This window comes from Anabas testudineus, chromosome 6 (genome assembly GCF_900324465.2).
Source record: "Anabas testudineus chromosome 6, fAnaTes1.2, whole genome shotgun sequence".
In the NCBI taxonomy this organism is placed as follows: Eukaryota; Metazoa; Chordata; class Actinopteri; order Anabantiformes; family Anabantidae; genus Anabas; species Anabas testudineus.
The window spans coordinates 6777872-6795852 of record NC_046615.1 but is presented as its reverse complement, the minus strand read 5'-3'; the positions used below and the strand labels follow the sequence as shown (position 1 = coordinate 6795852).

Below are 17981 nucleotides of genomic sequence, written 5' to 3'. Positions count from 1 at the left end.
TGTGTGTGTGTGTGTGTGTGTGTGTGTGTGTTTGTGTGTGTGTTATATTAATAAATACTTTCACCTTAAGCTACCCAGACAATGAACCCTTTTGGTGCTGGAGAATTCATGAGCTTTCCTCTTGCACCACCTTTAGGCCAAAAAAATCTACTTGCACATAGAATGTCTCATAAATCTGATCATTTAGTTTCATGTCATTCATTCTTTGATTTAACAGCTAAATGTATGTGCTAATCACAGTGCAGGACAGTGATTAGCACTGTCACCTCATAGCAAGATGGTTCTGGATGTGATCCTGCACTGGGGCCCCTCTGTGTGGCAGATGCATGTTGTCTTTGTGGATACTAATGTATCAGTGAGCCCACTGGCTTTTTCTCTAGTGCAACCAGAACAAACATTATAATTACAACTACTGGGTAAGACTTAACAAATATAAGGTAATCTAATAAAGCTGCCGCTTCTGGAGGCCTCTTAAATTGACCTTAGGTGTAGTTATTTGCATTTGCAGATAAATGTTTACATAGCAAATACTTCACATGTATCTATGTGGGCTAATGAGGTAAGTTAAATACACACATGCCTGCATTTCATCAAACTGTTGAACTGAAATATAACTGTGTTTTATAATGAATACTAATTCTAACAGAACATATACCTAACATTTTACCTAGAAATGGAAAGGGTGTGTAATATTATTTGCACTAAAAATAAATAAAATAGTAGATAATAAGAGATTTGGCCATAGATATCTAACTCTGAAATCGGCACCACAGTTTTTCTATTGCATGCACTTTCCATATAATGCTTTGGGGGGAGCCCCTGTCTAACGCATTGCCCAAAAACTTGCTCTGCGATGTTGTTTACAAAATCAAAATGTAAAAGCAGTAGTAGTTTTCTTCTACATGAATGTAGAAGAAAACGATCAGCTGAACGAGCTTTGGGGTCTTGTTATAAGCTGTTGTTGCAAGTACAACAACGGTTGATGGGGAAAATAAAATGAAATAAAAACGGGGAAAATATATACGAAAATGCAAAAGAATAAGGACTTGAATTATTTAGACAAACAGACAGAAAAAGCGCACCGCAGTAAGTTCAAACTTCAAAAGTTACCAGACTCACACCTGGTTTAACTTTTAATATTTTTATTCATTCACAAATCATGAGCATTCCCTTTAAACGGCCGCCGCACTATGGCGCCGGCGGGGTGTTGTTGACTAAATGCTTTTGTTAACATAGCAAACAGACAAAATAAATAGTGAATGTGTTTAACAGTGACGCAATTCCTCCTTTAAAGCTTTAACATACTGGAGCTATAATCGCTACTGACGCTCACATGCATCTTAATATAAAGAAACATATAATCGCTGTCCCCCCTCCTCGCCGTGCGGTGGTACGGTCCTTCCCATCTGTTCGGCTCCGTCGAGACTCTGATTGAAACAGATTGTAGCGCTCTACGGGTCGCAATGGCAACGAGGTGGACAGTACGGCGGCAGCACGTTTCGTCGTGTTTGTAATGCTCCTGAGACATTATAAACCGCTGAAGAAACTACATTCTGATGTGAGAAGTAAACTGTGCTCCATTTCTCCAGTTCGAAAATGTCCCAGGGATGTACAGTTTCTGTGGAAGAGATCCAGTCTTGGTGGGAAGTCCCCGCCATAGCTCACTTCTGCTCGCTGTTCAGGACGGCGTTCAACCTCCCGGACTTTGAAATAGAGGTAAACTTGCTTTGTGGTTCCCTTCAGTGACACGAATGCCTTTAATTGCGGAAATGAAAAGTTGTTTGTGTCAGCTTTTTTGTCTACGCGGCGTGCCGAGCGCTGTTTGTGTAAGTCGCTGTTAGCTGTTGAACCAGCTTAGCAGCGCGCTCTGAACTTCTCGCACGTTACCGTTACCATGTCGACTCTGTTACGCTGGGTAACGAGCTAACGTTACTCGGCTTGCTAGCCCGGTTGGAAGCTAGCTCTGATTGCTAATCGCTGGTCAACAAAGTTGTGTCACAGCAGGCGTCAGCTGAATGTGATATTTCACGAGTTTCGTGGTCCGATGTCCACAGTGACGTTACGCGTTGCTCTAAATCCAAGAATACCAGCTTATTCCTATGTAACTTTAGAAAGGTAGACACGATCTTGTAACAACCATGTGCCACTCGTTTGTTTTCATCCTCCCGGAGCCTAATGTTTATGTTGAAGAGAGACCTTAGTTCAGGTCATTTAAACAAAAAAAGCAAATGAGACAGTATGAAGAGAAGGTACTTGGGGTAAAGTGTAAAAACAAGTGCGTAATGCCTAACTTTTATTATTTTAATCACATTTATGGGACTGTAGAATTGTATTTATAGATCCAAAAGTCGCGCACTAACTTGAATTGTGGACTAGACTTGCTGAGCAAAGCAAGTTACTGTGTTATTGCTTTTTTCTGTCTGATAAAGTTATGTTCATAGCGAGAGGGTCGAGTTTATTGTCTTGCAGTTGCAAGCCATCTGGCTTGGGTGGCCATGGGGACGCAGATGCCGTTCACGTATTGTTTGCTCGCCCAAGTCCCATTTTGTTGAAAGTGGTGGTGGTTTAAACGGTAGTTTCCATAATTGGTTTCAATAAGTTAATAAGAGGAAACATTGGTCGTCTGCTTCTTGTTCTTTCAGTGAACAAACTGAATTTTGCGCAATCAACTTTATATCACTCGATTCGACTCTCTTGCTTATTGAAATGTATTCGGAGTTTACAGAACACCTAATCCCAGCACACAACTATGCTAGAATTACGTCGGAGGTAATGGGGTTTGTTACATTCATTGAAGAATGACTGCGCTTTAGATAAATTGGTAAGGTCAACATCACGCATCAACAGTCTCTATCACTCGTTCATCCCCACCCCCTTCAGGAGACAAACACAGGCAGGCATCGCTTTGTTATTGAACGAGGTGGAAGCCAGATGGGGGATCGCTTTGCGCCTAGTTTACATGAAAGTTGAGCGTCTTCTGCTGTTGCAATTTCCAACGACAGTGAAATAATTTTTAACTTGAGTTATACAGTCGCAAAGAACTGATCCCTTGAACGTCGTAATTTGAAATTTACAAACACTCGTGTAGACGCCTGCAGGGTTTGAGTCATTCAGTTTATCACGAGGGTCGTTCTGCGGCTACCCAGTGTCTAAATGATGCAGGCTATCCGTCTTTAACCGCATCACTAGGCAGAACACCCCCGTGGCTGGATTTCGAGGAAATATTGAGATTAATGTAGTAGTTTTATACTTTGACATCTTAATCAGACACACGAGTGTTCAAGGTCAAAACTTCTCGCTATCATTAACTACAGTTCTAGATATAGGTTAATAATGGCTAGATTGTAGATGGTGATAAAGCTTATTGCTTTGAGTCTGTGATTGAAGGCCAACTGAAACTATATTATGTTTATGGAAAATTAACAATGTTGTGTCCATGAAACAAAGTGTCAGTAGCTTCCACCTTACATGAAACTGTTGAATGATTCATATAATCTGATTGCATATTTGTACTACTAGCAGCCAGTCCAAATAGTAGAAATAATATTGCCACTCACTAGTCCACTCAGACATGTGAACAATTTGAATGATATGAAAAGTGAAAATTTGCACTTTTGGTTCCTATTTTGTCACACGCCATCCAATATACATTTTCATTGTCAGTTTCTTACTGCCTTGTTCACTCATTGACCATATCTACAAATACATTGATACTTAAGACTCTGTGATTGGCATCACAAAAGGTAATCATTTGAATCTTTTTTTTTTAATATTGTGAATTAACTAATGGATCGGCATTGTTAATTTTTCATTAAGTGCATTCGAATCAAATGCCTCTGTAACAAATTTCAACAATCTAATCATGTTTACAAACTCAATATGTCTTGATGTGTCTAATAAATTAGTAATTAAGTGTGTACAACAAGCGATCATGTTTTTTTCCCCCCTTGCTAGTGCTTTCTAATCCAGTGCCTTATATACTACTACATCGTAATCTACTTAAGTAGGTGTGTTTATATATAGAGTTTTATTCTTCAATTAATCTTTATAAGAGCGCAGTCAGAGTTTAGAATTTAAATATATTATGTCCAATTCTGTCCTTTGTCTAGTACTCCTGTCTATATGTGGGTTTAACCATTTGTGCCAGCCAGTGTCTGGAAGTAAAAAAAAAAAGTGATGGAGACCACCTTTTTTGCATTTCCTCTTTTATAAGCTATATATACTAGCATGAAGAGTGAGTACACTTTTGGACAAAACTATCTAAAAAAAGATTAGCTAGCTTGTTGACAAATTACTCTAGTTCAAGTTGTCTTGCAGTTTTGTGATCATGCCAACTTTAAAAGTGACTTAATATAGAACAGTAGCTACCAATGGCTTGCTCTAGAGTATGGACATTTGGATCTAACTTGTTTACTTTCTGAGGACTTTGTGTTGTAGAAATAAGAGGAAACTGTCAGGCAGACATTGCTTAATGTCACATACCAGTAACAAGACAAGCTGGCCTGGGCACTGTCAGTGACTCTCATTTATCCTTGCCTTTCTCTTGAATTGTATTAGTCACTGTTTATGAAAATTGGTAACCCTCTTACACGTAAATGTGAATTTGGCAGCTAACTAATTCTCTCAAATTTAAGATATATTTTGCTTTGCCCTTCTCCAAGATATTGTTTGACTGTTTTTAAGAGACAATAGTTGGGCGATATAAGTTAGCTCCAGTCACAATGCAATCTCTGGATGTGATTCTTGGGTTAAATTACCAAAGAATCAGGGATTGCAAAGGGGGCAGGAAGTAGCTGTCACTGATCATGACAGAGTGAGGGGTGTCGAGTGATTTAATTCTGGCCTAGGCTTTAGAGTCGGCATTCTCTGGAATACCTTCATTCCTTTCATGTGGACATAGTGTTAAGACACTGTGCCATAGTAGTCGTAGCAGTACTAGTAGCGCTAGCCCTGAATATAGCATTGACATGATGTTCTTAAGGACTACTGTTGTAGTTCTGTGATGATCTCTGCCACTGGGACCCTATCAAACCACAGTGAAGACTTTAGGAAGCTAGGTAGCGTGTGTTTGAGATTTGGGGTATGACTTGGAGATTTTTGAAACAAACTCAGTCTTTTGTTTCCTTTGAAACTCCTACCAGGATGGATATCGGCAAACTCAGTGATCCAGTCCAACAGTGCTGCTGTGAAGCGGCTCTTTTATTTCTTTGGTACTGGGCAGTGATAAAAGTCTCCCCTCAATTTCTTTAGCTAGCTTCACAAAAAGCCTCCTGCCCATTGTTCCTGGACTGATGCACTTCACTGTCACTGGTTTCATCTTTCCTATGGCTTTTTGTAGGGTGTTGGGAAAGTAGTATTTGTGTGTTGGAATGAGAAAATTGAATGTGTGATATGAAAATAGAGAGAATGTGTGGTAGGGAGACTAGGGAGTTGATAAAAGCACATAAGAGTATAACAGAGTGAGAGGATAAGTTACAGGATGGAGGACCAGGATCAACTTGGCTGTCGCCCTTGCTTAGCTTTTTGTCTCTGTAGCGTAAGCTAGACCGTATATATGTGAAATCATGCTCGAAATCTCACAGCCAATAGACACTGGAGGCCTCTTTGCTGGATTCTGAGTGATATGCTCTTTATTGCCAGACATAGTTCTTTGTGCCAAGCCCCTCTGTCACTATGACCGTCCCATTTGAAGCTTTGCTGGCAGCGTTCTTGGCAGATTGTCAAGCATTTATTTATCATATCTTCATCAGCTGCTTGTCATTTATGTTGTGAATTTTTTTTTTCAAGTTGTCCACATCTTTGGATATATGTATTATTAAGTTAGCGAAGAGACGCTGGAAAAAAAAATGAACTGAACTGTTTGTTCTGAAACCTTGTGTTTCAGAATGGTAATAGGAAAGAAAGAAAGTTGTCAGTTGACAAAGGTAGCCAATGCAAAAGATAAAATTGTCCTTGTTCCATACTTTGAGGGTAAATGTGATATCTGCTAACAAAAGCCATTATACTTGTTTGGTTCAGGAATCTTGTGAAATATGATAAACCTGTGCTTAGCTTCATCACTGCACATCTGAGGGACTATGTGGGGGGCTATGTTAGCAACATATCTATATTACACCTTACACCTCTACTGTATAGACTTCAAAACAGGTGGAAAAACCAGGATGTGCATTTGCTAGTTTGCACATTTAATACAAGATTTCGACTCAAATACAGTCGATGAATGTAAACTACAACATGAGCGTAAAGAATTATGGTTGCAGGTTCAGTTTTTTTACAGCGACATGTGGGTTATGAGAAGAAGACAGCTATATAATGGGCAGCTCTTGAGTAGGAAGACATTTCTTTATAAAGTTAGAGTTGGAGTTAGACTGGAGTTTGGTTAAGCATACAGGACTGATTGGGCTATCTCACTAAAAAATTTACCTATTATCTATTACAATTATCTTTTTCTGTTGTTTCCTTTCAACTGTAGCAGCCTATTGGGTCTTCTCCAGTGCAGCATTATGTCTGAGTGAATAAATAAAGCTGAATGTAACTGTAAACATTAATATACTGAACACAATTTATGACAAATGTACTTGAGCTCATAAATGCTGATTCCTCAGAATGTTTTTTTCTGGATAAGCCATAGCCTAGGCTAAACCAAGCAAAAAGTGACCGTTGTGGTCACAGATTCTTAATACTTTATAACATGATGCACAATTTAACATAAAAAAACAAGAAGTACTTGTGAAAGCAATTTGCTGCCACAGCTGATGTGTCTGGCAGTGGCAGATATGTCACAAAACAACTGTCCAGTCAGAACAGTTTGTACACAGTACTAGAAAAAGCAATTTCTGAAGAAATTATGTGGGAGAGCTGATCTGATGCAGAAAAGATGCTGATCACTTGTGACTGATGACAATTTATTTAACACACCATACCGCCAGAACTACAGATTCATGAGAGGCCAGACAATGCCATCTACTCTATTTATTCTGTGTGAACAGTCGGTTCGGGTGCACCTTTTAGTCTTAGTTTAAATGTTAGATAGGTTAGTCTAACTTTATTTTGGTAAAATTTGTAGATTTCTTTCTGTGAAACTGCTCTGTGGGTTGACCTTTATAATTCACAGGACAATTAGGCTGTAACTTTATAGCCAGTTTGGTTTAAATCACGTCTCAGAAGACACATTTGGTAGGGGATTGTTGCCACAGTGATGTGAGATAGTTGACACCTGCTGTTCCAATGTGCTTCAAATGAGCAAATTATATACATATTAAACATGCTTCATGTTTTAAGACAACCTAATGATTGTGTCACTCTAAATACAATTTTAGTAGTGTCTGTCAGTATTATTGCCTGAGTGAATTTTGTCACTTTCACTTTCATTTTCTTGCTCATTATCACTTCTGTTTTACTTTGTTTTGTTTTTCATATCAGATTGAAATCCTAAAGTTCATCTTTCATCATCATTTTTAGAAATGACTGTACATAGTAGTTTCAGTTCAGTTTAACAGTTCTGAAGATAATTTCCTGCATTAGCATTATGAAAATGGCCATGAAAACAACAGAGACTTTATTGAAGTATTGTTGACCTGACCTGATTACTGATGCAGTGAAAGCTTAGTTGGAATCTGGAAATGTTTGTCAGGGTCCGTCTCCCCTGCTGCTGTTGCAGACTGGGCATAGAATAATATTTCTAAGTATTGTTGTGGAACACACTTTTAATAGCCAGTTTCAGTTTTAACAACTTTTTTCCTCAGTATGTCCTCAACTCCTTCCTTACACACCCATAGTCCACCCACACAAATGTTTTTACTTACTATGTAGCCTGATTGGAACTATTGTCAAGACTTTATGGGTGTGTACAGACTACTTGATTGACAGCTCTCTTACTCTGCTGTTAGTTTTCCCCATGTATTAGATAGGTATGATCTACACCATTGTCAGTGTTGTTTAGTAGAGTTGGTGGCTTCACACAATTCCTAAGAAAGTTACACCCAATGTTAACCTAACTAATCAGCTAGAGTAACTAAAACACCTGTTTGGGTGTGCAAAGCCTTGAGGATCTCAGTATGCTTTTATCCTGCTTCATGTTAATTGTGAAATATCTTCTTGCTCATCAGCACTCTTATCCATCTTCATCATCATCATTATCTCCTCTCTCCTCCAGTCATGTGTTTGGCATGTTTTTGGATAAGCCTCTCTTGCTCTGCCCACCCCATCCTCATTGCTATCACTTGTCCCAGTACCCCATACCCATTATCAGGCCTTCTACCCAATCCCCTTGTCGAGCAACTGAGCCCCAGCTCCTGGCATCACCATGACTAAACCACAGATGGTAGTTTTTTCTTTCCCTTTCCCCTGGAGGGTGGAGGTGCTTCACTCTGACTGGGTGCTAGCTGCTGCAGCCCTGCTAGGGAGGGGGCTTCTATTTTTCTTTAAAGCCCCCAGTTTGATTGTAAAAGAAGATTTAGCCCTATTAGTTTTGGTAAATAAGCGAGAGCAGGCTGCCTGTGAGCATGTCCTTGTTTCTGTTGTCTGCAAAGCAAATGGATTAACAGGGGGAATAGGATCAAGGCTTAAGTGTTTCTCCATCATGGTGAAATTTCAGACAGACACATCTAACTGATTCCCAGTTTTTGTGGATTATAACTGCAGATAGTAGTCACTTTAGGTGTTGCCAGTCTGGTCTCAATTAGGGGACTTGTGGCAGGATACGTTTATTAAAAACAAGTGGAGATTGGAAATCACTTAAACTATGTTTATCTTGAACATTATCCTGCTTTGTTTTTTATCATTTCTAGGGAGGGTATTTGAACCCCCCACATAGCAGCAATGATTCATTCTCATCCTAGATCTGCACTGTTTACTCATCCTTTGCATCCCTTTCCCTTTCTTTCTTTCTGTCCCACCCACTGACACATCCCCAGCTCAGCACTTCTTATAGCCTCAGACACCAACCTCTGACACGTTCCTTTCCAGATTAGACTACAAATAAAGCCTTCAGAACTTTTTCACACTGTGTGAGTACCCCTTGAAGATCAAGAATCTTATAGTACATCTTTTTTAAAAGCCTCACTTGCATGCTCTGTGATGTGTGTGTGTGTGTGTGTGTGTGTGGGGGGGGGGGGGGGGGAACTTTGTAAGAGGCTTCTGCCCCTCCCCCAGTTGTGATTGACAAGTGAGAGCAGCAGTACATGCATCAGATGGTTTCACATGGGGAGTGTGTGCACAGAGGGGGAGATAGAGGGGCACATACACTGAGGTTTGTTTCAGCCAGCTCCATTGTTGCAGCTCCCCATGGTTCCCACTCTCTGTCTCCAGTCTGGGGCGGCATCACTCCACTGTTGCTTTCTCCCTCACTGTGTGTTTGCAACTGGTCATGACAGAGATGAGAAGAGTGAGACACTCAACTCAAGTGATGAAAACTTCACAAGCCTGGGTGTCATCTGATGGGAGCTCTGCAAAACTTACTGGAGTTAGGTGTTTACGCTTATGCCAGGAAGTAAAGTTTACTGTTGTGTTGGTGTGTAAACTTTTTGAATATTGCTGACTAGCGCTGGTCCAAGAGGACAGACAGATGTAGGTCTATTAAAGGAGGATGGCTGGTGGAGACTGACACACACTTGGCTCTACATGGATTACAGGAGGCCACAGACTGAGAGAAAGATTTCTGGTTGGCACATTGCAACTCCAGTACCTCAACCCAACACTGTTTGTTTTCAAAATATGAACTAGTTCTAAAATAAGCAGGCTGTTTCTCACCTGTTGTTGTTACCTAGACCTGGGCCTATGATACTGTAGATTGGCAATATTAGGCTTGTGTGGGCGTGAAGAACAAAAACACACCAGTGTTTTAAAAAAGGAAAAAGGTTGGTGTGGGCATATTGTTCCAGGTACCAGTGACATGATGAAATACAATCTGAGAAAACCAGTTTTAGTAAGAGTCTAGAGGCCTGTCATTTGCCAAAAATGTTATCAAGGTGACAGTCATTTTATGTTGGGTTGGCAGAGCGAATAGTAGAAATGTGACATTAATGTTATGGAATATGTGTTTAAATGTATTTAAATAACTCAAGCAGCAGCTTACCAGATTATGTTGCATACCAGCTAGGGTTAGCCTGGTTCAACCTTTTCTTTCAGATTCAGTCAACAGCCAGTCCACTTTCTCTGATGCCCATTATGCATAGTAAAAAAATCAATTTTCCACTAGTGCAGTTTCTGATCAGCAGCCTGTCATGTTTGTTGGAAATTTTGAATTTTAGGCCTTAAAGAAGGCCTCGATCTTCTGTTGTGTGGGAGTTGATTAACAGCCCACAGGCCTGTTGCTTTCAAGCTCCTGATTTTGCATTTTCCTGAATTTGGCTTTCAGGACTTGTTCTTTTTGATCAACTTTCCTCTTTAAAGCAGCATTTCCTCTTCACATTGTCTGTGTGTTTTACCGTCAAGGCTGCAAGTCATCTGCTTCATGTTTTTTCAGTTTAATCACTTCTCCCATTGCTGTTCAGTCACACTGGTCAGTCATCAGTTTGGGTGTATGTGAACACATACATACTTTTAGGGGTGGGCAATCATACCATGATTCATGCTGCCTGCTATGTTGCCAATTACTCAATGTAAGGTATGTGACACTGCATTGCATGTTGGATTTAAGCCATAGAACTGTAATTGATGGAATATGCACTGTAGCATGATACTAATAACCTCACTGTAAAGGAAGATTGTAGAGACATTTTATTCTGTCATATATAACCATATAAAATGGTGCATCGTTATCTTGTTTATATACGATGGTGATGTCGGCTCAGGCAAAAACTGATTATCTGGTTTCCTCAGCCAGCAGTGGAATTGTGAGAAGCGTTGCTGAATTGGGTGGCCTCTATCTCCTGTTCTTTAATGATGCTCACTTACATGCCTTAAGTTGGCCATGGCAGAGGTGTCTCTACCATTCTGGAGAGAGGAAATATCTCAGGAAATATCTCTCCACTACCTGTCCCTTGTGTCCCCTATGGTCTGTCCTCCACTTCAGCCCAGCCACCTGCCCTACCTGGACATAACAAAACTCAGCTGAAGCTCAGGGTGAGTTATTTAGTGTTTATCACTGTTCTAACAAGATATTGCAGCTCATTCTGAACAACCTGTAGTCATTATTCCTGTTGGCATGTTTTCATGAGCAAATGGTGTCCTTGCCTGGAGGCTCTAATTGTTTGACTGCATTGCATTGCTAGTTGAGGCAGATGTATGAGGGACACATCTTCATCGTGGCTTGAACAGACATGTTGTAAATTAGAATTGACTAATAAGGCAAATTAGACAGCAAGTTCTCATTTTGATGCAGTCAGTCTGACGCTTCTGGCGGCAACTCAAAGATGTTTACACTTTACTCTGATCAGATGAACGGCACATCCTGAGGATGCGAGGGCGTTTTCCTGTGGTGCTATGGCTCTCTGCGCATGTTTGTCATGTGGCAGGAGGTGGTTAATGTGTGGGGGTGGCGGGTGTTGTCAGATGATGGCTCCTGGAGGAACCATGTGTGAGCTGAAAGTGGGAGGGGAGTGGGGGAGGAAGAAATAAAGAAAAAAGCAAAGGAAAGGAAGAGAGGAGCCTTTACACAACAAACAGGCCTCCCTTCCCCCTTCAGTTATCCATGCATATGTCCTCCAACTGTTGGCAATATAGACCTCAGAGGAACTGTTAACGGCAGTGGCATAGAAAGTATCTGCTGTGATGCAACCCGAGAGCTCAACTTCTCGATACTACAGGCTCTGTGGACCTGCCACAGCCTTGGAGCTTTATCACACTCCCTTTGCTCCCTGCTTGATTTGGCAGGGAGCAATAGATGCAATTTATCTCTTGTTTTCTCTCTCTTTATCTCTCTCTCTGCGTTAGAACACTTGACGGGTTCTTTAGTATCCAGTGGAAAAAACACATGCAATGCAGATGATCCGCTCTACCTTGAAGTCTGTTGGCTGTCGAAGGACATAAGTTTAGCCTTGATGTCTGTGTTCTCTTTTTTTGCTATTCTATTCGGTTATATCAAGCAGAGAGACTCCTAGTGGTTAGTCCCTCCAGTTGAGATGCATCCTTAGGTTTCAACATTAAACCCTGCACCCATTATACAGGTTTACTAAATGCTTATCGGATACATTCTTACTAAATTGTCATCAATGGTTACTCTCTGTCCCCTCTAAAAAGATTTGAGTGTTTAGTTTACTGTAATTAAGATGCATCTACTTGTGTTTGGCTTCAGATGTCTTTTACCTACAACAGAGGTCACACTTTTAATATCTGAAAACTTTGATGTAATTTGTTGGTCAGAGTGTAAATAGTGATGAAAGTTGTAAGTGGAATAATATCACTATATATTGCATACAATTATTATAAAAACCATACATGTTTTACATGAATTAGTTGCATACTATGTATGATGGCAGGGCAGTGACATTGGTGTGTGTGTGTGTGTGTGTGTGTGTGTGTGTGTGTGTGTGTGCGCTGTCTGTAAATACTCATATAGTACTAAAAAGAAGCTGCTGCTATATTTACTGGTAAAATTCAGGTACATCATGTTAATATTAGTAAAGGTAGATTAAATATGACAGGAACTTGTGATGGAAGGAAAATGACATGCCAGTGTTGACAACATTGGTGTTACATGTCACACTGTTTGCTGTTCTATTGAATCGACAGTGCTTCAAACAATTACACTTGTTGTCTACACTGTCTTCAGTGTAGAATTTCTAATATGTCAAGGCTAGGTGTAGCTTTGTTATGCTCCTTGAGGATATATAAGGAAAAGAGTAGGATGGACTGAGGGTTTTGTCAGGGGAATAATAGAATGTCTCAGAGGCCCTTACAGGCACTGGGCAGCAGGATAATGGTGTGGAGGAGAGGAATAAGAGGTTAAGCCAGTGAGAGAAGAAGGACGAGAAACAGCAGGGGAGTTGGGTGAGAAAAGTGGCAAATACCTTCAGGGTGAATTGCGGATTGCAAGCCAGGCCTACACAGTGGCTGTGGTGATGACACACCTTTTGACTAAGCCTTGACTCACCCTCCAATCTTTGTTCCAGTGTGTGAATACGAATAACCAGTTTTGTTCACAGTGATAAATCTGACAGTTTAGCTCTTTGATTTATACTCTTTATAGCTTATCACTTGTCCAGTGCTCTTATCTTATACTTCTATTGATCATTAATGGGCAGCAGTCAAAGTACTATACTGTTTATTCTGTTGAGACACGTGTATGAATGAAGGTCGGTAACAGTGTGTGTTTTTGACTATGTTTGCCAAAGGTTGAGTTGTGTCCTTGTAGTGTATTAGTATTGTCACTAGTTTTTTGCGTTTGTGGTTATCAAGGGGAAAGGTTCCCATACAACATGCCCAGCTGTAGTGGAGTGTCCCTCGCGGCCCTTCACAATGCTGATTGGGTAGGATAGGGTGAATGAAAGGCTAAAGAAGGGGCACGTACGCCACATTAATTCCCTTTCCCTTTGCCATCTGAGATGCCGTGTTGCACTTCAAAGGTAGAGCAGGGTGGTGCTAATCCAAGGCCTCTCTCAAGCCAGTTTGCTTTGCTGTACTCAACTCCACACTTCCCCTGGCTATGGCCCCCAGCTTTTTCTAATGTGTGATCAAAGTGCAGTTTGTCTCTGATGGATGGGATCGCTCTGACCCAGAGACTGCGTGATAGGGGACCAGGAAGTGGAAGGAGGCATGACACAGGATCTTTCTGCATCCTGTGCACATAATCTTGTACACAGACTATCTGTCTTTTAAATATCTTAATTTATGGCTATGACAGAGCTCTGCAGCTGGATGCAAGAATAGGACCTGCATAAACAATGACACAAATCAACCAATGATTAATTCCAAGGGTTCACATACTTTTTCCACTGTCACTATGAGGTTATTATGGTTGTTCTCAATAAAGACATGAAAGATCCTCATTTCTTTATTATTATATTATTTTACACACATTATATTTGTGAATACCCTTGACTTAGATGAAGATCAGATCACATTTATTCACGTGTTTCTACAGCAGCTTGAGTCAGAGGCAGGAGCCAAAGAAGTTTTTCTCTCAAACTCTCTTCTAACCTCAAGCAGAAACATTTATCTTATCTTGTTTTTCAGCTTCTTTCTCAACCTCTTTTCTGTCCCCTCCTACCTCCACTTCTGTTTTTCATGGCACTGACTTGTTGGCTTCTGGCCTCTGTCATTGGGTGTGTATGATGACCTTTGGTGACCCTTAAGCTCACCCAGGGGTAGACTGAGTAGAGACACCATTCTTGTGATAAGCATAGACTTTTTTTTTTCTTCTTGGTGCCAGGAAAGAGTATGCTATACATGTAAGTAGTACTAATATAAAGAGGAACAGCAACACAGGGAAAAACTCTGGATTTGTGGTTAGTGAGAATACAGTCAGTGGGAAGGGTAAGGTGTGGTCAGTTACAGGCAGTTCCGCCTGAAGTGGCTACTTTGCATCATCCAAAAGGGGACTTCATGTGAAATGGACACTTGGCTAATGAAGCACTTCCATTTGCATTTCTGCCCTCTCAGCCTCTTGTTTCTCTCTTTCTACCATCCTGCTCTAGTCCAGAGCCTTTAGGCATCGTTGAGAGAGCAGTGCATGCTGGGAAGCCGAGTGGGGTGCTATGTCTTGGTTGGTCAGCTGAGAAGAGGAGGGACATGGCTGTGTTGCAGCTTTAGGCCCCTGCTGCCTACCGTCTCTCCTAGCTGCTTTCAGGTCTTTTAGAGTTTGCTCTGCCGGTTACTGCCGCTTCATAAAACCTGAATGGCTTAAACACAATGCCGGGCAGGAGAGGGGTCATGACTGAACTTGAACCTCAGCTCCAGCTTAACAATCACTGGCAAACCTAGAAGCTGCAAATTCTGGCAACCCCTATATGATATGCATCTGCTTAACGAAATATAATACCAACACTATTAAAATGTCTTATTATTTTGATTCATAGCTGACATATAACATTTCCTTTTCTTGCATACTGACTAGCAATTGTTGTACATCAAAAATCACCTGTGTTTTGTTTGACTCCATGTGGTTCCATTATTGTCTTGCTGAGTTCTGGCATTAAGTATTACTTTAGTAATTTGAACTGATAACTATGGTCTGTTAAATAAAAATGCTTAGAGTTGATCCTATTGTCTCTTGTGATGTTTCTAGGAGCTGGAGATAGCCCTCTCAGAGCAGGACTTGGACTTCCTCGGGGATCTCATTGCTTGTCTTTTGCAAGGATGCTACCAGCGCCATGACATCACGTAAGTATATAACGGGAAAAGAATCTGACCAAGGCTGTTGAAATAAATATCATTATGCTGTTACAGTCTTTTTGTTTATTGGCATCCTCAGTGGATCTACAAAACGTAAATGCAGAGAATTCAAAAATCAACACAGCAAATACTTTAAATTTGCTACTTCACTATACAGTGTATAGTTTTGAGAGTAATGGTCTGGTTTCAGTGTTGTATTGTATCTCTTTCAATACGACATCACATTTTCTGAGTTTTGGCATCAATACAAAGTCAATACTTATTTGACAACTTAATTTTGTTACCAATGTCCTGTGAAGGACAATTTACAAGACGAACCCCATTCTTCTATTTAATGTGCTTAAATGAGTTGGGAACCTACACGTTGTTAAATTAGGTATAGCATGTCTACAGTATGTCATGCTCTTACGCAAGAAGAAACTAGTATAATGAGCAAAAATATTACCTGCATTGTTTTAATAAAACATCAACAGCACAGTGGAAAAGAAGATAAAATCAGTATTTCCATTTATTTCAGATTAGTCATAGCACCCAGAAACTTTCATAGGAGGTCTTAGTCACCAGTACAATGACAGAAGGAGTCAGAAGGGTCTCTTTTGAATTATTGCTCTACTGCTACTAGGATACATGAAAGTAGCATAACCACTGAAACCTTTCTCTTTGCAGTGATCAAATGATGGGAGAAAGTGAGTATGTAGCAGAGGTGTTATTCAAATCCGCAGATGTGCTTTATCTCTCATGGGACTTTCCCCTTTGTACACCTACTCTAGCCCATCTTTAGAAAGTATCATAGTGGTACCAGTGAAGTGATAAGCAGAGAGACTGGAATGATCCAGTTTTCCCACCCAGGCAACCGGTAACAGGAGGGCAACCTGCTTTATTGGACTGGACAGGCGCTGGCATCCTGGGGGTGGCTCTGCATTGGCCTTTCACAGAGCTGCCCTTTTCATCCGCACGCGTTAAACGCTCTGCCGGAGCAGGGTAAAAAAGGGAGGGAGGGTGTTGGACAGATTGAGGGACAGAAAAGAGGAGAAAAATGGGTTAGCAAGCAGTGAGGCAAGCCTGCAGCTGTGAAAAGTGCACTCTGCTCTTTCAAGATAAGCCATTTTTTTTCTACCCCTCTTTCTCTGTGCTCTTGCATACATTTTCACCCCTGCCCCAATCCCTGAGTTCCAACTCTGTTCTGTTCATCTGAGTTGGACCTGAGAGGTACAGATTAATCATACAGACATATACCATAACGAACATTTATTTACCAGCTCCTGCTCATAATAGAGAACCAGACCATTATGAAAGTCCCACCTCTTTTTTCTATGCCATTATATTTCACCTCGGATGTTTCTTAAGTTATAAATTACAAAACAACACTGGTTAATCTGGAAGTTGAGTCATGGCAACTAGACTTCCTTCTTGTTAGTTCAAAACATTTTACTACTCATCAAGTAACTTTTTAAGTCTGAAGAAGCTACTTGGATGAGTAGTGAAACATTTTGACCAAGAAGGAAGTCCAGTTGCCATGAGTTCCAGATAACTTCACCTGGACAACTGAGAATCTTCAATGACAACACTGGTTAATGTGCACACAGGATTTGCAATTCAGTTGGTTGTATTTCCACACTGAGAGATTTCAATGAATCAAACAACCTTGTCTAAAGTATTTATTTGTTGAAATACACACCATATAAGGGTTTAAAACATCTTAATCCATAGTTGATGCACTGTTTTGTTCCTTATGACATTCTGATAAAGGAAATTATTGTAATTAAAAATGATCTTATTCATGTCGCTTAAGAAGCGGTGTTTCAAATGACCTAAATGGGACTTAATGTATGATGTATGTATTACAAAACAAACTGAGGAAATACCAGTTGTGTCAGCAACACACAGTAAACCACAAGATACAAATTCACAGAGCAGCAAACCCACATAGTCCTGCCTTACATGCTCAGCCCCATACCTGAGATTTTGACAGAAAGAAAGAACTAGTTCATTGCAACTGTCCTTATTAAGAGCAAATTGAAGTCTTGCGTGGGGGTAATAAAAAAAGTGACTCCAGGCACCAGAATTGCTAATTGTCTAGATTTTGCTCAGACAACACTGTAGAACAAATGCTGACACAGGCAGTGACAGTAAGGCAAAAATTATGACAACAAAAGATAATTGTGATAATATAATGGGACATCAGTTATAAGATTTCCAGTTATTTCCTATATAAAGAAGTCTTTATACAGTCTTAGTCATGCAACAGTTTTGCTCTGCACCCATATCAGTCAGAGACTTTATCTTATATTGTCTTGTAAAAATGTTTTCACTTGCCTCTTCTAACTGTTGCTCTCTCTTGCTGCTTTGCTCTGCTCTTTAGCCCCCAGTCATTTAGCAATTACCTGGATGACATCATCAGCTACCGGTGGGAATTAGAAGAGGGGAAGCCCAACCCACTTAAAGAGGGCCCATTTGAAATACTCCCTCCTCGCACACAGGTGGAACTGCTGCACCGGCTCTGTGACTACCGTCTAGATGCTGCTGATGTCTTTGACTTGCTTAAGGTACACCACTCGTGGGTATCACCTGAAACAATGGAGACCATAACCTGCTAGACTGTTGTTTAGTTTGTTCAATAACGATTTTGTTATTAAGTTTTTAGTATTGAGTTGTTGTTGTTTTTTTTGTTTGTTTTTTTTGTCTCAGATTAAATGAAATCAAAGTGA

The 17981-nt window shown here is 40.4% G+C and overlaps 1 protein-coding gene across 2 annotated transcripts in view; it reads left to right on the top strand.

The window, feature by feature from the left end:
- The first annotated feature begins 1351 nt into the window (after positions 1-1351).
- Positions 1352-17981, top strand: part of LOC113165484 (cat eye syndrome critical region protein 2) — a 31751-nt gene continuing 15121 nt past the window's right edge. Inside the window, exons 1-3 of one of the 2 annotated variants that reach the window (XM_026365024.1) lie at positions 1352-1716; positions 15167-15261; positions 17636-17819. In XM_026365024.1, coding sequence (XP_026220809.1) covers positions 1597-1716; positions 15167-15261; positions 17636-17819 — 399 coding nt within the window. In that variant the 5' untranslated portion in view covers positions 1352-1596. The remainder of the gene's footprint in view (positions 1717-15166; positions 15262-17635; positions 17820-17981) is intronic. The other variant, XM_026365023.1, reaches the window with a different exon arrangement.